The sequence below is a fragment of the Bubalus bubalis genome, chromosome 3 (assembly GCF_019923935.1).
Source record: "Bubalus bubalis isolate 160015118507 breed Murrah chromosome 3, NDDB_SH_1, whole genome shotgun sequence".
Classification (NCBI taxonomy): Eukaryota; Metazoa; Chordata; class Mammalia; order Artiodactyla; family Bovidae; genus Bubalus; species Bubalus bubalis.
The window spans coordinates 124,587,778-124,614,676 of record NC_059159.1 but is presented as its reverse complement, the minus strand read 5'-3'; the positions used below and the strand labels follow the sequence as shown (position 1 = coordinate 124,614,676).

At 46.1% G+C, this 26,899-nt stretch overlaps 1 protein-coding gene across 4 annotated transcripts in view; it reads right to left on the bottom strand.

Annotated features, from left to right (window-relative positions):
- The window catches only part of TMOD1 (tropomodulin 1), an 89,412-nt gene that overhangs the window by 30,547 nt on the left and 31,966 nt on the right, over window positions 1-26,899 (bottom strand). For all 4 annotated transcript variants that reach the window (XM_044940066.2, XM_044940067.2, XM_025281770.3 and 1 more), the window contains exons 3-5: window positions 16,261-16,417; window positions 7,997-8,116; window positions 494-583 (exon numbers count right to left, since the gene is read on the bottom strand). In XM_044940066.2, the coding sequence (XP_044796001.1) occupies window positions 494-583; window positions 7,997-8,116; window positions 16,261-16,417 (367 nt within the window). The remainder of the gene's footprint in view (window positions 1-493; window positions 584-7,996; window positions 8,117-16,260; window positions 16,418-26,899) is intronic.

The following is a 26,899-nucleotide window of genomic DNA, read 5'->3' as shown; positions in this document are numbered from 1 at the left end:
AATGTTGGCACAGGAAAGGACAAGGAGACTTGTGGAGCAGGAGGGGCGCCCAGAGACAGACCCGTGTGGACACATGGACATTTATGATCCGGGTGGAGCCCCAAACCAGAGGCGAGAGGACAGACTTTGCAAGGAGTGGTGCTGGGACAATGGAATATTGATATAAGAAAATGAAAGCTTGATCTCATTTCACACCACACACAAACATGAACTCCAGGAGGATTAAGAAGTGGAGTATAAGAAGTAAATCTCTAAAACTTACAGAAGAAAATAAAGGAGGATGTTCTGATAATATTGAGATGGGGAAGGCCTTTGTAATCAAGTCACAAGGATCCCAGGAGAGTAAAAAGAAGAGGTGAGCAGTTTTAGCTAGTAGAATTTGAAATCTTCTGCAATGAGATTGCAGAGAGTGGGTGGAGGTAGCAAGACTCTGGAGGATCCCTGACTTCCGAGATGCCCTCGCAGTGGGGCAGGGAGCGGGGCCAGTACTCACTGTTGAGTCCCTCCTTGTTCACGATGGAGCTGCTGCCCAAGGCCTGGTAGTACTGCTGGTTGCTCATGAGCGTGTGCATGCCGAGGATAGCTGCAGGGACACAAGGGCCCGTGGCGTGCCTCTCAGACAGGCAGCTTCCCAGGCACAGACAGTCCATCCCCAGGAAGTTTTGCTCACAGAAATGGCAAGAAACACTTTGGTTTTTACTCTTGCCTCTATTGATGTGACTGTCCAATCTCTGTCCCCAGCCCAGGTGTCTCTAGTCCCTGGCCTCAGATTCCTAGGTGTCCCCCTGACATGTCCAACCCAACTTGGCCAAAACAGAACTCCTGTTTCTCATCTTCTCATCCTGCCTGTCCCCTGGGGTAGAACCTCAGTCACATGGCACCCTTCCCCCCCAATCCTCACCCTCCTGTACCGGATCTCTCATTTGTCCTATCTCCCACTCCATCAGCTCTGTCCTGGTCAGGGCCCTATCAGTTCTCGCCAGTGATTCCAGCTGCGGAATCACTGGTATGCTGGCTTCGGTCTCTTTCGACCTTCCCCCAGCAGCATACAGCACAGAGCAGTCAGAAAGATCTCTCTGGAAATGCAAACCTGACTGTATCCCTCTCCTGATCAGTCATTCTTTCATCCATTCATTTGTTTGGCATCTACTGAGTGCCAGCGTCACGTGTCCAGCTCCGGGTTGGGGTGGGGTGGGGGTGGGGATAGCGAGGAATAAGAGAGACAGGGCCTCTGCCATGTAGCCTACAATCTGCAGGGAACTAGAGACTAAGCAAGTCACAACTGAAAACATAAGTGCAGAGTAAGCTGAGTGTTGTAAAGAGAAAGTTCAATGTATTCTGGGAGAAGAGGACAGAGGGATGGGAGCAATGAGATGTTGGCCAAGTGAAAAGAAAGAAGGTAGAATATTCTGGACAGAGGGATAGTGGGTAGGAAGCCACCAGCCAGGGAGAGAGGGGGAAACGGAAGACGGACGGAGGTGAAGCTGGACACGTGGCAGAGGGCACCACGGCCTCACCAGCTGCTTCTGTGGGGCTAGAGAGCACACGGTCCAGCAGTGACCCTCAATCACTGTGCACCCGAATCACTGGGAATCTTTTGAAACTCCTGATGCCCAGACTACCCCAGACCAAGGAACCACAATCCCCAGGGCTGGGGCCAAGCATCTGCCTTTTTAAAAGCTCTGCATAATAACACAGCATTGTAAATCAATCAAAACTATACTCCAATAAAAATGTAAAAAGCTCTCCAGGTGGTTTCAGTGGGCAGCCAAGGTTGAGAACACTGCCTGTCATCCCCCTGAATCTTTACAACAGCAGCAGCCCAGAACCACCATCAGAGCCGCTGTCTGGGTGGGGCTGGAAGAGCCCACCCCAGAAGGTGACTCCAGGTGATCTGATGCACCTGCTGCTGACTCAAGCCTTAGCTCCCTCTGCCCACGGAGATGCAGCCTAAATTAAGGCCCAAAGAGCTCAAAACAGTGCAGAAGCCTCTCTCCTTACCAGTTCTTAACGATGAGCAGGCAGGTCTAATTTTAGCAGAGAAGACTCATAGAATGTGAGAAACAGAAGGGACTTTCAGATCATCTTGTCTTGTGGTTCTTAGCTCCCACTGAGCATCAGAAATTATCCAAGGAGATTAAAAATACATGTCCAGAGATTAGATCAGTTTGTCCAGGAGGACCACTGGTATTGTTGTAAAGTTCCTGGGTCATTTGTATGTGTAGCCATGATTGAGAACCAGTGGTCTAGTCTTACTCCTCATTGTACAGAAGCTGAAACCCAGAAAGGGGAGTGGACTTATCCAAGGACACAGCAGCATCAGAGGCAGAGTCAGACCATCTCACTCCCTGCTCAGGCCACACCTAGAAAAAGATATCTGAACTTATCTTGACCTAGAAGGCCCTGTAGGGTGTGACCTGGCCTATTTGAATCAAATCTACTCCAAAGCATTGTTTGTAAAGGTTGCTGGGAATCATAGGAAAGATGTAACCTCAGATGGCTTCTCTGGCTTAGAGTGTATAGAGTGGTGGGAAAATGGAAAATGCATTTTGTGCTTGAATGATAGCTTTTCATAATGGTCCAGAAAGAGGGGGCCAAGGCAGGAAGGTTACAAGGAAATGCTGGGGGATGGAGGAAGGAGATCTGGACTCTGGAGTGAGCCTTGGTACTAATTTACTGAGTAACCCTGTCCAGATGACTTCCACTTTTTGCACCTCAGTGTATTCACCTCTAAAATGGATCATGTTTGAGGAATGATCTCTTACGTTTTCATGGGCCTTAATAGCCACATGATAATTTCTCACCATCTTATAGTGTTTGATTTTTACGAGCAGCATCCAGGACAGGTACTGTCAACCCCCATTTTTCTGGCAGGCTCAAGAGGATAATGGTTGGTCAAAGACCATTTGGTGAAGACCCTCCTGGCTTCTAAGTTAATGTCCTCACCCACACCTCCACATACTAGGTCACCAACTGGTTTAAAGTTCTAACATTTCCCCTCGACCTCAGAATTCTAAAGACAGACGACATATATTCTAGGAGGTAATGTATATCAATAGCAGTCATCAGAAGAAATAAAACAACTTTGCAATTCAGAGGAGATTAAAGTTCAAAGAGAAGGAAATGGCAACCCACTCCAGTATTCTTGCCTGGAAAATCCCATGGATGGAGGAGCCTAGTAGGCTACAGTCCATGGGGTCACAAAGAGTCGGACACGACTGAGCGACTTCACTTTCACTTTTCAAAGTTCTAAGAAGGTGAGAGGGAGGAGGATTGGATGGGGAGGGGCCAAGTAAAATCTCCACCACTGAGCAGACTGCCCGGTGACTCCAAAGCCGGTATTCCCTCCTCCTGACCCAAGGACCAAACCGTGACTTTCTCCTTGCTTGGTTTCACACACTCCGTGTCACCAGGAGTGAGTGACAGAAACACAGCACATCAACATTGCCTGCTGCTCCATTCTTTGTAGATACTGGCAGGGCTGAATTTAGCACAGGGGAATGTGATTTCTTACAAAAAAAAAAGTCTAGATCTTCCTCAAAACTTAAAAAGGCCTATTTTTGAACTCTGAAAAAGAACATCGAGTTCTCTTTCCTCACTCTGCCTTGGCAGGGCTCCCTCAGTTGGTGACCTGACTTAGGACAGAGAGACAGCGGTACACATCCTTGGCTCCCCCAGCTGCCAAGTGCTCGGGCTGACTCCGGCAGATGGCCGGAAGGTATTTCCTGCATCCTAGGAGCAGGTGAGAGAAGCTGGCTCCGGCCCAGGACCTCAGAGCAGCTGAACCAGCTACTCCTGAATAAGCCATACCCCGACCCTTGTAGTGTCGGGGGAGAAGAGGTGCCTAAGGACATCAAAGTACAGCAGAAGCCGGGTGGTCTGACTAAGACTACCTCTGATCGTCACAGGAGTGGGGGGGGGGTACCAACTACCCTGGGGTGGCCTGGGGGTTCTGATGGGTAAGTTTCCCTACCCTCAATTCCTTCTTGGGACTGCCCTGCCTGAAAGTTCCCCAAAGGTGAGTCAAGGTCATGCCCCTGACTGGGGAGGGGAGGCAGCGATCACGCACTTGCTTGCAGCTGACTCCCAGTGGCCTCGGAGCCACAGCTCAAGGCCACGTGGCAGGGAGTCAGCACAGTCGGGGGCCAGCACACTGCTCGTCACCCGTGGTGACACTGCATGTTGCTATTTGCATGTCTCTGTTCTGTCCTCTTCATCACATCCTGGGGCCCCCAGGTCAGGGACTGGATCTGATTCATCCCAGCAGTATACGCTGACTCGTGAGTGAATGCACAGATGAGAAAACAAAGTGTGAGTGCGAGTTCACAGGTCTGGCTCCTGTGACATACCTACTGGGTGTCCCCCTACACATCCCCATCACAGCCAGGTATCAAGCCTGCCGCACGTGCACCTGTAAAGCAACGGCTCAGAGGGGCTGCCTCATCCCCAGCTCAGAGCCTCTTTCCCACTGGGACCCATCTCCTGGCCTAGCTCACCTCTAATCTTCCTCCTTTCGGTTCAGCTTTTGTCCCCACCTCGTCTTACGGCCCCACCACTTCACGAGTCCTCTCTTGCACTTGGCCCTTTCTCCCTAGGACACCTGCTCCCACCTGTCCCTGCATGTTGGCCTCGGGGTTTGTTTAACCTCAGCTCTGCAAGGGCAGGAACCAGGCTGCTTTCTTATAGTTAGTCCAGCACAATTGGAAGCTTAGTTAACAGGAATGCTCTGCCCAAGAATCGAGTTGCAGGACACAGAGAGGGCCTGCAGAGCCTTGTGCCCAGCACGCCCTCCTCTTCGTTCCCTAATGCATCATCCACTCGGGGCTCCAGCTACCACCAGCAACACCCCTAGCACTCCAGCAAGGTGTCCCACCTCCAGCGGCTTCATCTCTTAAATTGACTCCTGGCTGGGCAGCTCTCCTCAGTCCTTGCAGGCACCCAGCTCTGTTTTCGGGAGCCTCAGGCCAAAAGCCCACACTCATCCCATCATCTCAGCCATCTTGTCCTCTGATCCAGCTCTAGGAGGAGCTGGTCTTTCAGAAACACATCTTAGACACAGGTCACCTTGGCCCTTGGCCTCACCTGGGGCCTGTCCCCTCCATCCCCTCATCCTCCCAACACCACCACCTCTCTACCCAAACCCCTCCTTTCATCTGGCCTCTCCCAACACTCCCCAGCCCAGGCCTCAATGCTTTAGTGTGACATCTAGAGCCTTTCCTAATTCCTATCCTCACCCCGGCCGACTCTGAGATTCAGCCATGCACCCATCTCCCTACTCTGTATCTACTTCCCTACCCTGGAAGGCTTTATCCAGGGTGTACTGGGTGGTGATGTTGTGAGCAGACCCTAGAACCAAGCTGCCGGAGTGCAAACCCATGGGCAAGGATAACCTCACTATGCTGACTTTCTCTGTCTGTAAAATGGGGACTTCAATAAAACTCACTTCATAGGATCGCTGTGGTCAATAAATGCAGCAAGGTGTGGAAAGCAACACCCACAGCAGCGAGGACATAGTTGGTGGTCAACAAATGTTCCACACCTTCTTCCATGGCCACCTTTCAAAAATAGCTGACATGCAACAATAGGCGTCCAAGGCTAGCCAGTTAACGCTGGTGTCGTCCCACAGCTCCCGCTCTCCTTTCTGGGTGTTGGAAGTGTATGGTATCATGAACAGATACTAGTAATTAGCCATGCCAACAAAAATAAAGAGGAATAGTTTCAAGAAATCTAGACAGAAACTTAGCATGATATTGCAGTTCTATTTTGGCATAGGAACTGGCGGTTCTGACAGTGGAGTCATTTGATAATCCCTCTGAACTGCCTATCAAGGAGCGTGACGTCATGAGGGTGATCAGAGGAGAAGGACCAGGACAAAAACAGTCACTGGGGTGAGCCAGTGTGGAGATGCTGGACAACTGTGCCCCCCACCCACTGCCCAGGTGCACAGATGAACCGGAACGCAAGCAAACTCTGGGTCGGGAAGACAGTCCCAGGAGCCTAACATGGGATCTAATGTGACAGGTGTGGGTTTTGATGAGCAAAGCAGTTGACTATCCTGACCTAAGTGCTGCATTTCCAGGGTCACACCCTCACTGCTGTGTACTTCATAGTGAAAGTGAACACCTTTCTCCCGCAGTCCTGACACCCTTCAAGCCACTGCCCTTTGTCTTTTCCCAAATGTTCCGCCTCCCCAGGAAAGGCTATCTGGGTTGAGGGTCTACACATTGGCTCCCCCTTGTTCACTCCTCAGGTTGCTGCAACCTGGCTCTGGTTCCCGGTCCCCCTCTCCCCTAAGAATGTCATCATACTGGTACACGACACGCACAAAAAGCTGGAGAATGCGAAAAGCATGACACTGCAGCCACCTGAGTCTGGCAAAGGCAGCCTCACTGGCCTCTGGCCTCGCCTCTGAGTCTCCCGGCAGGCCCTGAACCCTCATACTGTCTCGCTAGCTCTTGCATTAGGCTATGCCCATCTTGATTTGGCCTTGGGTTCCCAGCCCATTCGTGGTATCCACAGTGGTTACCTTCCTCCTATTTCCACTCTTCTCCCAAAGACTTCTACCCCAGCCAGGGCCCTAGCCACCAGAGTCCCAGGCCCCACTCCCACCAGGCTCTCCACCCTAGAGCTTGACACCCACCTCCCTATCTCCAGTGCGGACCCTGGAAGAACTCAAGGACTTGCATATACACCTGCCCGCTGTGGGTGGCCATTGGCCTTATTTCCCCTACACTTGTCCCTCCCTCACTGTTACGGCTGAATTTTGTCCCTCCAAAATTGTTGATTGTGTCCTGCTTTGTCCCTCTACTATATTGAATATGGTCATTTCTAGCCCCTTAGAATTTGTAACTGTTTTCAGAGATAAGGTATCTAAAGAAGTGAATAAATGACAATGAGGCTGTTAAGGTGGGTCCTAATGCAATCTGCCTGGTGTACTTACAAGGAGATTAGGACACACAAAGGGACCGACCCCGGGGGACACACGCACAGAGTGACAGAGAGATACGGTCATCTGCAAGCACAGGAGAGAGAGCTCAGAGGGAACCAACCCAGTGGACACCTTGATCTTGGACAGCTAACCTCCAGAACTATTGAGAAAACACAGTTCTGTTGTTTAAGTCACCAGCCTGTGGTATCTCGTTAGGGCAGCCTGGGCAGACTAGTGCCCCCACCTTCACTAATGACACCAACTTAGTCTCCGGAGAACTGGACTCCTCCCCTGACCTCACAGTTGGCCCCGTCTTTCCTCTCCCCTTCCCACTTGCCTTGAGTCTCTCCCTATCCCATCCACCCTCCTGCCATCATCTGGGTGAGGGTTAGCAGCCCCCTGAGACTGCTGAATAAAAAGACCAGCTACCCCACTGGGCCAGGGAGCACAGCATGACGGTGGGCACGCTGCAGCCAGAGCCTGACCCCCGGCGACAAAGAGATACCAACAAGTGGGGCAGGGACCAGACAGTAACGAGGCGACAAGAGCAGGAGGTGAAGGGCTCTGGATGCCAGGCCACCTTCTGGAGTTTTGGGGGCTGTTTGTGAAGATCACATGGAAACACACATGAAGATGGAGGGTGCTGTATGAATATGAGATATGGGGTGATCAGCTCCAAGCCCAGCTCTCTGAACTGTGCAAAGTGGTAAAATCAGATGACCTGTTCCAGCCTCTGTGAGTCCCTTGGACCTGAGATGCCAGCAGCCCTCTGTCTCCTCCCCTCTCTTCTTTCTTCCCAGGAGGCCTGGGCAGGGTTTGATGCAATGGCTGGTGAAGGGCTCAGGCTGCCTCCTACATTCCTCTAGGATGGGCTCCAAGGTGGAAAGGGTTTGGGTGTTTTTATCTCTATTTCATTCATTTCGGTTCTTGGTAATAGGTTTCCATCTCCTCTAGTCCTTTTTAGAAACAGAGAGGGTATTTATGTTGAAATAAATCACTCAAGGCTCCCCTGCTGATGCAGGTCAAATGCTTTAGAGGACATGGGGAAGTGTCAGGAATGCCTCCTACCTGCTATGTCACAGAGTTCCGCATCCGAGGCATTCGCCAGGGCCTCCTCCAGCTCTGGCTCCAGTGTCACACTTTCCAGCACGGGGTCCATCGGCTTCTGCTTGGGGACCCAGACCTTTCCTGAAAACACATGAGATGCCTATTACACAGAGCGCCACTGCACTGGGGCAGCCTCTGGCGATGACCCTAGGTGGACCGTCCAGAGTCCTGTGGATCCCTTCATGCCAAGATGCCCTTAAAGCTTCTCTCTCTGGGGACCCAGTGCCAAACTGGCTCAGAGAAAGGGAATCAGAGATCTCCAACAAAGCACCCCTTATGTTTAAAAAGAACTTTAGAACTTGGTCAGAGGAGACTGCTCACTATTGAAAATGCTGGTCATTAATTTTAACAATCAGTAAGTAGAAAAAAATGCAAAAGAAAAATATAATCGAATGCCAGGGTCTGGAATGCTCTAAACAAGGGTTCTGGTATGAGAGAAAAACTTAGAAACATTTCTAAAACAAATACATACACTCAGATTAGTAAAAGACGAATAGGGAGAAACTTGGGACACTATATTTTTAAAGTGTCAGACTCATAACTGAATGAGAGAGCAAAGAGGCACACACAGGGATGGTTGGCGGCTGCAGAGTGCACCAAGATGGCCTTTTGAAGAAATTATGGGGCATCCACACAATGGCGATCCTGCAAAAGAATGATGGAGAGCTCTACTCACTAAGGAAGGAAAACGCCCAAGACAACATGTGTGAAAAAGTGAGAGGTTAACAGGCAGGAAGGCCAGGGGTCTCCAAATGGAGGAAATAGGCTGCAAGTGTCTCTTAACATTCTGTGTTGCTATGATGACACCTGATTCCACCCGAACTTAACTTTTCTCAAACCTTGAGCTAACCAATGCGTTTTTCTTCTGGGAATGTTTTCCTTAAGCTATGTTAATGAAAACTATGTATTTGCCTTTCTTCAAAATGGTTCTACCTAAGACTAACTTTTGGCCGACAATAGCTCAAAAAACCCATATTCATATCAATTGTTTTATGGCTGGGGGATGACACACCACGTGCCATCCTATCTCAAAAGCGCACACTGTGGGAGAGGGGCCTGGTGAAACTCCGTCAGCCTTGAGGTGTCTTTCTTATCTGATTAATAACTTTCTAACAGACATAAAACAGCTTGCTAAAACTAGCAAGGGGGGCACTCTCTGTCCCCCTTCTGATGTCTATGTCAGAAGCTTTCTCTGTCCCTTTTCATACTTTAATAAAACTCTGCTACACAAAAGTTCTTGAGTGATCAAGCCTGGTCCCTGGTCCCGAAGCTAAATCTTCTTCTTCAGAGATCAATAATCCAACACTGTTCACTGTAAGCTATCAAAAGCAAGCTTACAGAATAGCATAAATTATTTAATTCCAGTTATGAAAAATTGCATGTGTGCATGCCAAGTTGCTCAGTTGTGTCTGACTCTGTGTGACCCTATGTACCCAGCAGGCTCCTCTGTCCATGGGATTCTGCATGCAAGAATACTGGAGTGGGTTGCCATGCAAGCCTCAAGAAGATCTGCCCGACCCAGGGATTGAACCCGCGGCTCTTATGTCTGCTGCATTGGCAGGCAGGTTCTTTACCACTAGTGCCACCTGGGAAGCCTGAAAAATTACACACACACACACACACACACACACACACACACACATCTTTATTCATGCAACATGTTTATTGAGTTGCAATCAACCCTGAATATTCATTGGAAGGACTGATGCTGAAGCTGAAGCTCCAACAATTTGGCCACCAGATGTGAAGAGCTGACTCAGTGAAAAAACTCTGATGCTGGGAAAGACTGAGGGCAAGAGGAGAAGGGGGAGACAGAGGATGAGATGGTTGGATGGCATCACTGACTCAATGGACATGAGTTTGAGCAAACTCCGGGAGATAGTGAAGGACAGGGAAGCCTCGCATGCTGCAGTTCATGGGGTTGCAAAAAGTCGGACACAACTTAGCGACTGAACAACAATTAACAATTTATTGAGTCCTTCCTACGTTCTAGGTACCTTTCTTGGTACTAGGTAGACAGCAGGGAACAGTTTACAGTTTAGTGAAAGAAGACAGGTAACAAGCAAATGTGTAAAGATATCAGATAGTACTAAGCATCACAAAGGAAAATAAAGCCAAGCGAAAGATTAGGAAGTTCCAGGCTGGGGTGTGGATGAGGTGGACTCTGCTCTTCAGGGTAGGGTGGTCAGGGAAGATGATCTATGAGCTGGAATCTAATAGAGTCGGGAAATGAGACCTTCAGATCAGTGACAAGACGAGGATGCCCACTTTCACTGCTCCTACCCAACTGTGTACATAAAGTTCTAGTCAGACCGAATGGACAAGAAATAAATGGTATCCAGACTGGAAAGGAAAAAGTAAAATTATCTCTGTTCTCAGATGATATGATCTTATATGTAGAAAACCATAAAGATTCCACACACAAAAAAAAAACAGGGTACAAGATTAACATACAAATCTAAGTGGTATTTCTATACACCAGCAATGAAAAATCTTAAAAGAAAATTAGAAAAATAATTTCATCTACAATAGCATCCTAAAGAACAAAATACTTAGGCATAAATTTAACCAAGGAGGTGAAGGATTTGTACAATCTCCTGCATTGGCAGGCAGATTCTTTTACTGAGCTACTCAGAAAGCCCAGAAAACACTGCTGAAAAAAATTAAAGAAGACAAACAAGCAAAAAGGAATCCCAATTTCAAAGATTGGAAGGCAATATTAAAATGGTAATACTGCCCCAAACAACCCACAGATTCAAAGTCATCCTTACGTCTTTTTTTTTTTTTTTTTTTTTTCAGAAATAGAAAAGCCAAACCTCAAATTCATATGATTGTAAGGGACTCCAGTCAAAAATCTTGATAAAAACAAAGTTGGAGGTTTCAGACTTCCTGATTTCAAAACTTACTATAAGATTAAGCAATGTGGCACTAACATAAGGATAGACATACAACACAATGAGGTAGAATTGAGAGTCCAGAAATAAACCCATACATCTTAAGCAAATTGACTTTTGATGAACCTGTCAAATCCGTTGAATGGGGAAAAATAGTGTCTTCAAGAAATGGTGCTGGGACAACATCAATAGGCAAAAAGATCAAGCTGGATCTCTATCTCACACCACATACAAAAAACCAACTGGAAACAGATCAATGACTTAAGTATAATAGTTAAAGCTATAAAATTCTTAGAAGAACACATAAACATAAATCTTCATGACCTTAGATCTGGCAAAGTATTCCTAGATATGACAAAAAAGAATAAGCAACTAGAGAAATTTGATCAATTGAATTTAAAATTTAAAACCTTTGTGCATCAAAGGACATCATCAAGAAAGTAGAAAGACAACATATAGAAGAAGAAAAAATATTCAAAAATCATATATTTTTATAGGGTCTAGTATTTGGAATATATAAAGAACTTTAACAACTCAACTACCAAAAGAAAAACAACCTATTTAAAAATGAGCAAAGGGCTTATAGACATTTCTCCAAAGAGGATATACAATTGCCTCTTGGTATCTGAGGGGGATTGGGTGCTCAAGTCACTTATATAAAATGGCATAATATTTGCATATAACCTACACACATCCTCCTGTATACTTTAAATCATCTCTAGATTATGTATACCTACTACAATGTAAATACTATGTAAATAGTTGCCAGTGTGAGACAAATTCAAGTTTTGCTTTTTTAAAATTTGTGGAATTTAAAAAAATATTTCTGATTCATGGTTGGTTGAATCCATGAATACAGAACCTACAGATATGGAGGGTCAGTTGTACAGATGGGCAATAAGCACATGATAAGATGCTCAACAACACTGGTCATTAGGGAAATGCAAATCAGAATCAGAACGAAAGACCTCTTCACAATCGTGATAATGATTATAATAAAAATCAAAAGTTAAAATGGAAACTAACAAGCGTTGCCAAGGATGTGGAGAAACTGACCCTCATATATTGCTGGTGGGACTGTGAAACGGTACAGTTGCTTTGGAAAATAGTTTGGTAGTTCTTCAAAAAAATTAAATGTAGAATTACGTATGATCTAGCAATTTCACTCCTAGATATATACCCCAAAGAACGGAAAACAGTTACCCAAGCAAATACTTATACAGGAATGCTCTTAGCAGCACTAATCACAGTAGCCAAAAACTACCAAAATGTTTATCAATGGATAAATGGACAGACTGTGGAATACCATTCAGGAATAAAAGGGAATGAATGCGTCTTGAAAACAATATTCTAAGTGAAAGAAGCCAGACACACAAAGTCACATATTATATGATATAATTTAGATGAGATATCCAGAATAGGTAAATCTATAGAAAGAGATTGGTGACAGCCAGGGGTGGGGGACAGGGGGGCATGGAGAGTAACTGCTTATTGGGCACAGGGTTTTATTTTGGATGAAAATGTTTTAGATCTAGATAGAGATGGTAGTCACACAACATTGTGTATATACTAAATGCTACTGAATTGTTCACTTTAAAATAGTTAATGTTATGTGAATTTAATTTTAAAAAAACAACTGCTCACTTTGGCTATTGATTGAGAATAACCTGAAATGGGGCCAGGATGGAAGCCAAGAGATGGTTGATGGTTAGGAGTCTCCTGCAAAAGTCTAGATGACAGATGATAGTGACTTGGACCACAGATGAAGAGGGATGGGAAGTGCAAAGAGAAATGTCCACAAGGATATTCACTAAAATAGGACCAGGGGGCCATCTCTCAGTGGAAAGAATTACTTTATTACTTAAAATGTTTACAGAAAAGATCAGTTACCTATATAAGCAGAACAGGCAAGAAATCATCTGGGAGAAAATGTATAATAACTTTCACCAGAGGTGGATCTGGAAAAGGGCAAAAATGGCGGAAAAGAAAACAAACTGTGAAAGCAGCTGATGCAGTGACTAGGATGAACATTCAGTAAATGTTTAAGACTTATAGTTTATTATACTACTGTAGCAGGTGCCTCCATAGAGGTGGTGACTCAGATATTACAAGACTCAGACTTCTTCCCTTCCTTCATCTTACTAATTGGGATACGGCTATGATGACTGGAGCTTCAGCAGCAAAAAGAACCATGAGGACAAAGATGTATTGCAAGGATGGAAGAATGAAAAACTGGAAAAGCTCTTGATTCCTAACCCCAAGAAAGATGTCTTACCAACCTTGGAATGCCTAACCCAGCAGCTCTACTAAGTAAAAGAAAACTAAATTCTCATCTTAAGTCTCTTTCATTTTACTTGTTTCTTTAGCACATGCAGCCAAATCTGCATAATGAAAATACCCTGCTTGGAACTCTGTTCTGATTCCCCCACTTGAATGAGAGTGAAGGAAAATCCAAATTCCTCAAGATTTTGCATCAGTTTGGTTATGGCCCCTACTACATCCTGCCAGATCTTGTAGTGACTGATATGCTATTTCCCCTCAGCCTAGGCTCCCTCTAGGCCCGGTGTGGGGCAGGTGCTCAGCAGGGCTGGGCTGAATGGCCCTGAGTCTGCCTTTTACAGCTGGAATGTCTCCTTCCACACTCTCTCTGTTGAGACCTGCGCTTATTCAATATACACGTACTCCAACAATCATCATGTAAATATTTTATGATGATGCTGATGCTGGTGGTGATGATGTTACTGATGATAAACCTTTTAGGCTTGTCATTGTTGTGAAAATAGAATAAATTATAGCTACCCTCCTCGGGTCAGCCTGGCCTTTGATGAAGGCACTCAGGCTCTGGGAGTCTGGAGAGCTGTTCCCGGCTCAGGGCCAGGTCAGCATTCTGCAAAGGGGCAGCAAGACTGGTTGGTGTGCCACCCAGATTCCCTCCCCATCCCCCATCTCATCTCCAGCTCCTCCCCTGGGAGGGGGAGGGCTACACAAGGGAGCAGATGGCAGTAATGACTCACCAACTGTCCACCCAGACCTGCTCTTGACTCTCACAGCCTTGCTTTCCCCAGTTTTCAGATGTGTAGATGGGCTAGTGGGAGTTTTAAGACCTCTCGAAATCCAGAGATTTTTTAAATCTTTACCTGCTGCACCTGAAATCACTCCTCAAGGCACAAGTACCTTGCTTAAAACCAGCTTGCACCTATACTCTCAGCCAGGCACACCTAGGCTTTATGGTCCAGGCTCCCTTCCCCTGCCTCCCAATCCAGGATGCCTCAGATCACACAATTTTTCCAAAGCTCTGTGATCCAGATATCTCCTGGGCTTCCCTGACCTTCCAAGTCTTTGGTAAAATCTGGACTGAGCTCCAACTGCAAGCGCTGGATGGCTTGACATCCTCCCTGCAATGTCCACCCCTCCCTGCTCTTTCATTTTATTATTTATCAGGCAGTTACTCTGTGTACTGGATTGTGCTAACACAACAGGGCATGCCTGCTCAGTTGCTCAGTTGATATAGGGACAAAGCCACGGACAGGGACCCCTGGCGCACCATGCTGACATCCTTGGGGGGATGACAACGGAAGAGGCAGAAAATAAAGAATTACCCAATTAATTAATTAGAATGAATGCTTTCATTCAACAACTATTTACTGGGTGCCTACAATGTTCTACGGTTTATGAGGTACAGGACTATAACAATGAACTAGACAGATGTGGCACTAGTACCCATGGAGCTTATATTCTAAGGAAAAAGTCTACAAGATCCATTATGCATGTAATCAGTTTGAACGCATTACTTTTCACTTTCATGCATTGGAGAAGGACATGGCAACCCACTCCAGTGTTCTTGCCTGGAGAATCCCAGGGACAGAGGAGCCTAGTGGGCTGCCGTCTATGGGGTCGCACAGAGTCAGATACGACTGAAGTGACTTAGCAGCAGCAGCAGCATTCATTCAACACTTCTCTCTTGAGCCCTGCTGGGTGCTTCGGGAACTGTGTGAGCAAAAGTGGCTGAGTGCCTGCCTCATGGAGCTTACAGGCCAGTGTGAATAAATTGTTCTGAAGAACACACAAAGGCTTCTGAGATGGAGACTAACCGAGGGGGAGTTGAATGGATGGAATGTGCTAACCAGTGGGGACAGGAAAGGCTTTCCTGAAAGAGGAGACAGTACAGTTGAGACCAAGAGGGTAATAATAGCTGATACTGATATTGCATTCATGATGGGCCAGGTGCTGTGCTAAGTGCTTTATATATATATATATATATATATATATATATATATATATAAACTCGATCTTCAGAACACCCTCAGGAGGCTGGTAATAATATTCATCACCCCCATTTCACAAATGAGGAAATGGAGGCACAGCAGGTTTAAAAATGTACTTGAGGGAATTCCCTGGCAGTCCAGTGGTTAAGACTCTGAGCTTCCACCACAGGGGGTGCGGGTTCCATCCCTGGTCGGGGACTAATAAGATACCACAAGGCTTGCAGTGCGGCCAACAAACAAATGTACTCAAGTTCACACAGCTAGTAAGGGATAGTGCCAAGATTGCAGCCAGAGTAGACCCAGCTCCAGTCTGTGCTTCTAACCATCACATCTCTTACAGAAGAGGGGAGCCAGCCCTGAAGACAGCATGGAGCCAGACAGAGGACCTGCATTCCAGGCAGAAGGCATCTGGCAAAGGTCCTAAGGTAGAAAAGAGCTGGGAGTGTCTGGGGAACAGAAAGAAGCCTGTGGGGGCAGCAGGGCAGTGAGCAAGGATGAGCACGATCCCAGAGGACAGGAGGAGGGTTTGGAGTGTAAGGGAAGTTCTGGAAGGGTTGGGTTAGTCAGGGTGCCTCTCTGTTCCCCGATTCTAGATGGTGTGCCTTAGGCTGGGGCAGAGAGTCATGGGGGGACAGATGAAGGAAAGGGAGCTGCAGCTGCCAGAGAGAGGGGCTGTGGGGAAAGAGCAGGGACAGGTAGGGTAGGGAGAGGGTATCTCTTGTTTCTGGTTGGAGGGCACAGGCTTTGCCTGGGCCTCATGTCCTGATACCATTTTAATAGTTCCTTCTTTCCCTTTCAACTGTATAAGGTTTGGATGAAGAGTAATCAGGACACCCTAGTTAGAGGGGACTTAGGGGGAAGTGTTGCGGGCCTGGTTGAGCCCCAAACTTCACTAAATCTACCTCATGCATCGATGCTTTTGGAGCTGGGCTGTAACTCTGGGCCAGGCAGGGATGAAGGCAAGGCGGCCCAGTCACATCTGGCCCGACACGGGGCCTGGCTGACAGCTGGCACTCAGTGATGCATGGAGGGGTGACGTACTCAAAAGCACAACATCGTCCAGTACCTCGCTTCTCCCCTGTGTAGGGGACCAGATCTTCTCGGTCCTTAAACTCCTTTGCTTGCTTTTCCAAGTGATCCAAGAGCTCCTCCCTTCTAAAGGGGCCTGTGGGCGCCTTGGTGGTCTGATCCTTCTGCCTCAGGCCCGCGGGCAGCAGTGCATTCTACAGTGGTGGTTGCGAGGCAGGTGCACAGAGAGAGAGAGAGAGGGAGAGAAAGAGAGAGAGCAGTCAGCTGCCGAAGACTCGCATTTCTCCAGAAACTCCTCACTGAACCATGGGAGCGCCATCTAAGTTGTTCATTCACAGGTAAGGAAACTAACACCCTGGGAGGGGCAGGGACTCGCCGAAGTCACGGAGAGACACATGAGGTCACGGCAGACAGGGCCCGAGCTCGGCTAGGACTCAGGTCTCTTAACCAAACCCGTTCCCAGTCTGGAACATTTTATAAAGGCATGAGGGTGAGGGTCAGCTGACCGGGGCCAGGCACAGCAGGGGGCTGCCAGAGCATCTGCTGGGGGGGAAATAGGATGACATTAGGGTTTGGATGCATGAGGGTATTTCCAGCCGCTGTGTAGAAAGTAGCTGGGGAGAGAAGCAGCCTGGAGGGGGCAGACTGAGTTAGGGCCTTGGATGCAGAATCAGGCAGGAAGAGGCAGGCCCCCAAAAACAAGCAGAGAAAGCTGGGCAGGATGGCAGGAAGGGCCAGGCAGGCTGTCAGGCTGCAGGCCCCAGTTGGCCCTACCCGCTGCTTCCTACCCCGCTGACTGTTGTGCTCATGCACGCTGGCTGTTAAATATTTTGAACGTTGCCCTTGGAGATGGGTCTCTCAAGAAAGATATCGTCAACCAATCCCCGTGATTTCTTCTTCAAACATGGGCAGGCTTCTAGGTGTGGGCTCACTACAAAAGCAGGCTCCTAATCAGGGTGGATTTGAATCACACGGGTTTCACTTTAACTCAGTAACGCAGAGATTCAGACACTCATGGTTGGAAAGGATGCTCAGAGATCAGCCAGTGCATGCACACTCCCTTCAGGAGGAAACTGAGGCCAAGGGCAGAGAAAGACTTGTGCAAATCTAGAACTCAAATCAGGCTCCTTCTTCAGACTTGAGGGAAGAGGGAAATCTTCTGGTCAGATCAGTGCTCTCCCCCACCCCCTTTTATTCAGGGCGGTCGGGAGGATCCCAGGAAGGGTGATGTGAGCAGTCTCACCTCACTTCTTGCTGCACTCCCACACTGGACAAATCAGAGAGCCATTCAATCTCCCATCTATGTACCATTCAATAAGAACATGCATCTCTTCAGTCACCCACTCACACTCCAGATCCTTTCCTAAATGCCCCCTCTGAGAGGAGAATGCTGTCAGGTTCATGAAGAGAGCTCTGGGCCTGGCACATGGAGGGATAAAGCTTGGGAGGGAAATACTACTGTTTGGCTGCAGTTTGATATTTTTTTTTTTACAGGATAGTTTACCACTGTGCCGTTTCCATAAGAGCAGTGGGTGCAAGATCAGGACACTGAGTGTGAGCCCAACTCTGGGAGAGTCGAGGTGAGCAGGGCCTGGCACAGACATCAGTATCAGTATATACCAGGGCTCAGAGAGTGGGGCTGGTGTCCACACAAATGGACTTAGGCCACAAGTCAGGAGGGACATCTGGGAATTGGAGAGGACATTATGAAAGAATGGCCAGCAGGTAGACAACTGAGCCTTGATTGGTTTGTGGGTGGCCACCAAGAACGTAAGTGGTGCCACAGATACCCCAGTTTTCCCTAAGCAGCAGTCCTTAGACACTTTCCGTGTGATGATGGTCCATGGATGAGCCATGTCCCAGGTGAGACGAGACTTCCTGTGGCTACCTGTGTGTGTCCACTCAGAGTAACGACATCTACTATAGCTTAGCTGAGTGAGGGGACAGCCTACCTGTCCTGCAAACGTCCATCTGTGATTACCCGTGATGAGCAATCAAATTCTTTGTGACATGCTGGCACCTCACAGTTGACCCCACCCCAGGCTTAAGCCCTCACTTGGAGTAACCATATCTCCAGCACTGTGATCTTGGGCAAGTCAACTAACCTCATTGTTCCTCCATTTCCACAGTTGTAAAACATGAATAATAATAGTCACTCTCTCAAAACTGTTGAGAACACTCAATCAGATAAAGCAGAAGAGTGCTTAGCACACAGTGCCTGACACAGTGAGCACACAAATTATTGCTCATTATTGTTGCTGCTCTACGATCAGATAAAATACATTTTGCCAGGAGGTAGGCTACCCAAATATGTAGGTTGGACAGGGGATGTGTTATCCAAATATGTCTTAGAATTCAAAAAATGAATATATACAAATATAAAATGAATTAAGCGTGTAAAGCAAGAGGTTCCCAATGATCCCTACAAGGGAAGACCTGACAGATTCTTGTTACCATAAAGGATTTTGATGGTGGTGAGGTGCTGGGGTGCATTCTAGCCTCTGAAAGGATCAGTATTGTGCTAAAAACCCACGAGGTTGTAAATGAGGGGAAAGGGGTTTGCAAACTTATATCTCTTTTTGAATATATCTGATAGAGGCCAGTGATTTGAAGTAGCGTTTTTTTCAAAATTTTGGTTTTTGGTATCTACATGAGATAATGGATGTTCACTAAACTTGTGGTCATCATTTCATGATGTATGTAAGTCAGGTCATTATGCTGTACACCTTAAACTTCTATACTGCTGTATGTCAATTATATCTCAATAAAACTGGGATGCGAAAAGTAGGGTTTTCAACCTCGGCACAAGAGAGATTTGGGGCTGGATGGTTCCTTGTCATGGGAGCTGTTATATGCATTCTTGGCTGCTTAGCAGCATCTCTGTCCTCTGCCTAACAGACGGCACTAGCAGTTCTCCGGGTTGTGACAACCAAAATATCTCCAAACCTCCCCAGATGTCTCCTGGGGGGCAAAATCACCCCTGAGCAAGAACCACTGTGTTAAAACTGAAACCCATATCATTATAATACGGGAGTAAAGATGTTCTTCATGTGTTTAAAAAATATTACGTATGTGGCATGTTAAAATGTAGTTTTATTTATCTTCATTGAAAGCAGTTGATTTTTAAAAAACAAAAACATGACAGGCTTTTTCTAATGATTCTCTGCTTACTGAATCTTTAAAGTAAATACTGAGAGTATTAGCCTTGTTAGGAGTTTATTTTCATTCCATTAAATGGTACGTTTAGTGAAATATAACATGATTTTCAACTAAAACCATAGCCAGTTGCATATTTTTAAACTCTTGATTATTTATCATTTTAACTTGTTTTCAAAAACAGCATAGGATAGAAAAAACAGCGTATGAACTCACCTGATATACAAAAATTAACTCAAAATAAATCAAAGACCTAAATGTAAGAGCTAAAACTATAAAACTTTTGAAAGAAAACAGGCATAAATCTCTGTGACCTGGATTAAGCAATGGTTTCTTAGATATGATTCTGAAACAATAAGCAACAAAAGAAAAAATAAATTTGACTTCACCAAAATTGAACATGTTTGTGCTTCAAAGGAAACTAAGAAGTAAAAAGACAATCCACAGTTTGGTAGAAAGTTATTACAAATCATATATCTGAGAATGATCTAGTATGCAGAATACATAAAGATCTCTTAACTTAAAATATAAGACAAATAACAGAATTTAAAAGTGGGCCACAGATCTGAATAGACATTTCTTCAAAGAAGATATAAAAAATTAACACATGAAAAGCTTCTCAACATCATTAACTAACAAGAAAACACAAATCAAACCCAGAATGAGCTATTACACTTCACACCCTTTTACCCATAAAAAAGATGGATAAAAACAAGTGTTGGTGAGACTGTGAAGACATTGAAACGTCCATACACTGTGGTTCAGTTCAGTTCAGTCACTCAGTCGTCTCCGACTCTTTGCGACCCCATGAATTGCAGCACGCCAAGCCTCCCTGTCCATCACCAACTCCCGGAGTTCACTCAAACTCACGTCCATCGAGTCGGTGATGCCATCCAGCCATCTCATCCTCTGTCGTCCCCTTCTCCTCCTGCCCCCAATCCCTCCCAGCATCAGGGTCTTTTCCAGTGAGTCAACTCTTCGCATGAGGTGGCCAAAGTACTGGAGTTTCAGCTTTAGCACCATTCCTTCCAATGAAGGGAAATGTAACAAGTGCATCCCCTTTGGAAAACTGGCAGTTTCTCAACAGATTAAAAACAGAGTTATCGTATGAGATAGCAGTTCCACTTCTAGGTAAACCCAAGAGAAATAAAAGAATATGTTCATACAAAAACTTATACATGAATGTTCATAGTAACCTTAGTTATAGTAGCCCCAAAGTAGAACAACTCAAATTTCTATCAATGATGAGTGGATAAAGAAAATGTGGTGTATCCCTACAACAGAATACTGTTTTGCAATAAAGAGAAATGAAGTGCTGGTGCATGCTACATCATAGGTGAAACCTTGAAAACATCATAATTAGTGAAAGAAGCCAGTAATAACAAAGGACTACATAGTGTCTGATTCCACTTATATGCAGTGTCCAGAACATCAAATCTATAGAGACAGAAAGTAGATTAATGGTTGCCTAGAGATGAGAAAGTGAAGTGAATGTTGTTCAGTCATGTCCAACTCTTTGCAACCCTATGAACTATACCGTCCATAGTATTCTCCAGGCTAGAATACTAGAGTGGGTGGCCTTTCCCTTCTCCAGGGATGGAACCCAGGTCTCCCACATTGCAGGCGGATTCTTTACCAGCTGAGCCACAAGAGAAGCTCAAGAATACTGGAGTGGGTAGCATATCCCTTCTCTAGCAGATCTCCCCGATCCAGGAACCGAACCTGCATTGCAAGGGTCTCCTGCATTGCAAGCGGATTCTTTACCACCTGAGCTATGAAGGAAGCCCCAGAGCTGAGGAGGATGGTGAGAAATGCAAAATGACAGCTATCAGGAACAGGATTCTTTTTGAAATGAAAATGTTCTAAAATTGACTATGGTGATTGTTGTATATCTCTGTGAATATACTAAGAAACACTGAATTGTATACTTTAAATGAGTGATTTTTATGGCATGAGAATTATTATCTCAAAAAAAGGTGTTTTTTTTTTTTTAATTTTATTGAGGGAAAAATTACAAAAATGGCCAATGAAATACATTAAGTGCCCATAGAATGCTAAGAACACAGGCTCTTTGTGTGTCAGTGGCCAAAAATGATGCTGAGACTGGGCATGCTAGAGCTGGCCAGATTTAATGTGGCGTTTTGTTTTAAAGAGTGAGGAGCCATATTATGTAAACTGGTCATGGAGGCATTACATGGGTTAGAAAATATTGCCTTAGATCTCTTATAACTATTAGAACCTAAAACTGACTCTCAGACCCAGCTATCCAATCGGTAAAGAAAGAGTTTCCACAACATTTTGTCAACACCTTTGACCAGGAGAATATTTGCTGAACATGTTCGTGTGGAAATGTATCTTTTCTTAAATTCCTTACTCATTTTACAAACACTTACAGGGTGAGTATTACAAAGCCAGGTAGTATGCTAAAACACAGGGCCAGGACCTGACCAAGGACTCCGTAATCTGGAGTAACTGAGGAGACAGAAGGTAAACGGGGAAAGCAGGGTAAAAGGAGAGCAAAGTCTCAGTTACAGCATGTATGCAAAACAATAAATTATTTTAGCTTTTAAGGTTAATCAAGATGCTAAAGTGGGGTCCACTTTACTGAATAGCAAAGAATAGTTGATAACTAGCCTCTACATTGCTGTAAAAGTCATGCATCTATGGTGCCTGCGGGTAAGTGGAAGCATCTCACCTTTAATGCCCTTAAGTCTCGTTTCCCTATCTTACTGTCTGCACAGCATAAATTTGCTGTGCATATGCTTTCTTTACAGTTAGTTCAAAGGGAGGCAGCAGTCTGCTTCTCCAGGACAGATGTCACTTCTGCATGAGGGACTCCGTATCTGCATGCACACATCACACGTACACACATCTTCACTCCAAAGACCAGTGGGTTAGGGTGAGATTTGCTTTGGGAGATAGCTTTGGGGTATACAACTCTGAGCATGCCTTCAAGGTCCTTACTTACAATTAGAAGTTTACTCATGTGAGGAGGGCAGTGGCTAATGTATGGGTGATCTCTTTGTTATCTCCAAACAGGAAAGTTGGTGGCGTTGTTTTTGTTTTTTTAATTTGGCCAAGCCATGTGGCATGTGGGATCTTAGCTCCCGGACCAAGGGTCAAACCTGCATCCCTTGAATTGAAAGCAGAGCGTCTTAACCACTGGACTGCCAGGGCAGTCCCTAGTGTTGGTTTTAAGGAGGAAGAATTTCTAGGTACTCTTTGATCTTAGCCAAAATGGAAAATTATAGCTGTTATACACTTGGGAGCGAGGAGGTCTGTGGCACACTGGAGATTTCAATGCCTCCACGCTACCCAGCTCTAGCTAAGAACTGCCGTGGGTGCTGTTATTAGATCTGCTGATCTTTATGTGAGAGCTCTTGATTTTTAAATATTGACACATGATCCAAATATTTTAAAAACAATGTTCAGACCAAATAAAACACAGCTGCAGGCCAGTCTCAGCCCAGAGGCTGCCATTTTGTCACCTCTGATCTGAGTTCCTATCAGACTAAAATTCCAGATAGAGAAAGTCAAGACACTCATGCATTTATCCCTCAAATGTTTACTGAATATCTTGCTCATTTCAGGCTCTGGGCTAGAGGAAGAAAGAGGTAGATACATATATATATATTTTTAATCCAGAGGTTTAAAAAATTGTTTTTAATAATCATAAGAGGTAAAACTAAGCAATCTCTTCCTGTAGTTTCCTAGTTGTAATTTTTTAAATGGCGATTTTCTTTTAAATGTTGTAAAATGTAAAAGTTGGATGTAGTTAGTTTTCTCACCCACGCTCTGGAATCCAGCTGCCCCAAGGATGATGGAAACTTTGACAAATCCTCAACTGTGCTGTTAGGAGCTCTAACACCCTGTGAACAGGTGCAGTAAAGGCCAAATATTAAGTATCTGCACAATTATCACCGCTATAGATAGTTGGGGCTACATGAGGAGCTATCTCGGCTAGAACCACTGCAGATTGGTTAGCAGAGTACATGTGGACAATGCACACACACACAGGCAACACATATGCGCGTGCATGCACACATACACACACAGTGTATTAAAAGGATCTCAGTGCACACATACACGCACAGTGTATTAAAAGGATCTCAGGTTGGCAGCTCAGAGCTGCAACGCCTGGAAGAGAGCCCCTGAGCCAACTCTCTCATCTTCAGTTGGGGAAACTGAGGCATGGGAAACTGAAGTCACTTGCCCAAAGTCACACACCTCATTAGTCACACAGCCAGGAAGGCTGAGCTGATATATAGGTGACAGTGTACATAACTAGCATCTCAAGAATCCGTATGGCTGTCTTCAGACTGGTGGTTCAGCATATATACAATGTCTTTTAACCTGATTCTTCACAGCATGTCTCATGACACAAGGCAGGGCCAAACCTGTCCCTCCTGGGGTTCTCCTTATCCTCCTTTTCTGCCTCACGTTCAAGGAAGATGTTCCATTTCCCTGCTGTTGGGGGACACTGGGTATCCTGAGACAATGAATGAGTGATCACATCCCACAGGGGCTCTCAGATGGGGAGACACACACAAGTGTGAGCAGCTTCCTTCACCTGGGGCTTCTGCAGGAGGTGGTTCCTGAGCTGAATAAGTCCCAGGCCACAGACAGGAAACAGCCAGGTGAAGAGGAGAGAGAAGAGGGTTACAGGGGGACAGAAAGTACAGCACAGAGGCTTGGCAGAATGAGTGTGCCTGACTTGTCAGGGGAAGGAGCCTGAGGCTACAGGGTTTAGAATCATCTCTGTCCCACAGGCACCAGCCTAGTTCAAGCCATGGTGTTTATTGCTGAGAGCATCAGGGGAGCCTCAGGCTGGCTTGTGTACCTGACCAGGCTGGCTTGTGTACTGCACCCACTTGTGTACCTGACCAGGTCACTCCCCAACACAGTCACAGATACTCAGCACCTCCACTAACTCACAGAATCATTATCAAATTCATCAGCCTGGCATGGAGAGCTTTTTCCTGATTTGACCTCAACGAACTCCAGCCTCCCCATCTTCTCGGTTCAAGTATTCCATGTTCCAGCCACTCCAGGCTGCTCCACATTCCGCAGCCTCGCCCCACACCATCACCCTTCCAGGGCATCACTCAAGCTATGCTCTCTGCCTGGAATTCCACCCCTCCTCCCCTACTGCATTCATCCTTCAAAGCCCTTCTCTCGGGCACCCTGTCCAGCCTTTGCAGTGCTCCCCACACCGATCTGGTAATTTTCTTTCCAAACACCCAGAGGCATCTTGCCAGTTCTTATATAATTCTCCTTCTAATTTGTCTTGGAGCACATTTATGCCATATCCCTCTCCCCAAAGGGACTGAGTGTCCCTCAAAGGCCAGCTGAGATGTATCCTAGTCTTCTCTGAATCCCCAGTCCCAAGTAATAGGTGCTAACATGTTTTGAATTGTCCAGAATCACACAGCACTGACGCTCCAGCAGGGAAAAGATGGTAGTTCTTAGACGCCCTTCAGGTCAGCATCACACCTGCTACCCTGAGATGTTTGCTGGTCTACCCAGCTGCTGCCCCATGCAGGTCTGGGGAAGGGGAAACATTATGAAAGGTGCTAGAGTGGGGGTGCAGAATTTACTGATGGAGATTTTAGGAAATGCCAAACTAGAGAGTAAGACCTTTGTAATGTTTCCTTCAGGGATCTGGATTTGGTTAAATTCCTATAAACTCCTCTCACTTCCCCTCAGAACTTTCGGCAGAGCAGAACATCAGGCCATAAAACTGGCAAACTCACAGCGACAGACTTCAGATAGTCCCCAATATCATGTCTCCCCCTCTCCAGTAATAAAAGCACTCTACACTTAGCTGCGCAATGGCCACTATGGTAAAAGACTACATTTCCCAGGCTCCCCTGTGGCTAGGTTGGGTCACAGTATGAGAAATGTCCAGTGGCAATTTCCAGTAACTTTCCTTAAAAGATACTTGAAGAATGGCTTTTTTCCCTTTTCTCCCCACCTCCCACCCTTTCCCCTCTATTCTAATGTCTGGACTGCAGTGATTATGGCCACCACTTTGACCATGAGAATGGGGGCTACACCTTAGCGATGGAAGGAAGATGAGCTGAATGCTCCCTGGGACTCTGGGAAGTTTGGGGAGCTAAGCTCCGTACCTGCCCTAGACTTCCCACATCTGGACTTACTTGAGAGATGAACAGAACACTGCTTGGTGGTGGTTTAGTCTCTTAAGTCGTGTCCAACTCTTGCGAGCCCATGGGTTGTAGCCTACCAGGCTCCTCTGTCCATAGGATTTTCCAGGCAAGAATACTGGAGTGGGTTGCCATTTCCTTCTCCAGGGGATATTCCAGACCCAGGGATCAAATCCAGGTCTCCTGCAATGCAAGCAAATTCTTTACTGACTGAGCTGCCACTGCTTCAGTTATGTTATTTTGAATCTCTGTTACTTATAGACAAACTGCATTCTAACTGACAACCTGGGTTCTCATCCCAGGGCTTTGAGGCCACACACAGGGCACTGGTGCTCTTGGACCTTGAATGCTCTTTCTGTAAAATGGTCAAATCATCTTTTGAAACTTCAGAATAAAGGTTTGAACTCTATATTAGAAGCAGATTATAGCAGTCAGTTTTGTCCCCACAGGGCATAACTGTTCACTTCCATTCAACTGAAAAGACAGCGCATTATGGGGAAGCCCTGTGAGCGCAGCAGCATCTGACTGTGCAGACTGGGCGCTGCACAGCTCCAAGGGCGCTGTGTGTTCTCTGGCTTATACGAGCAGTGGTTCCTGGAGCTACGCAGTGCACAATATGCACAGCTGTACCTGGCTGCCCTGTATCTGTGGTGGTACAATGTGGCTCTAAATTGCAACAACCCTAAATTCCAGTGGGCAAGTCATATATGCATGTTCAATAAACATGTATTAAGCACCTATCATGTTCCAGACACTGGGCTAGGTACTTTTCCATCTGTCTGTTTATCTGTCTAAAAATCTGTCATGTGAACAGTCAAAATTGGAAACTGGGAGGTCTAAAGTCCAATCGAATGCCAAAACTTGGTTGCTTTTGTCTGTATATTTAAATGAGCTGGCCAACACTTTCAGATAGGAAACTTGCACATAAAAATTCAGATTTCCAGCCTTTCTTGCAAACTTAGATGATGGGACAGTGCTGGAGAGCACCTGGTGGAGTGGAATAGCAGGTGCCCTCTGGTCAAACACAAACTCTCCCGTCCGCCTCAGTCCCCACCACTCCCTACTGTCTCTGACACCGGTGTCAATGAACAGTTAACAATCATTGGCTCTGTTGTTGCTCTTATTCCCTGAGGGTGAAGTGGTAAATGAAAACTTCCTTACGTCCATATCTCTTTTCAAGAGCAGAAAAGTAAGAAATGACCCAAGATGGCCATGTGCCTCAAGAAAACTGGCCCAGCTTCCTTCCTTCATTATATTACCTACCTGATGTTGTGGGGGCTTGTCTGCTGCCTTTTGAGTAGAAAGTGAGGGAGTGAGAGAGATGGGGAAGGAACTGGGGGAGGTGGGAAGGCAGGG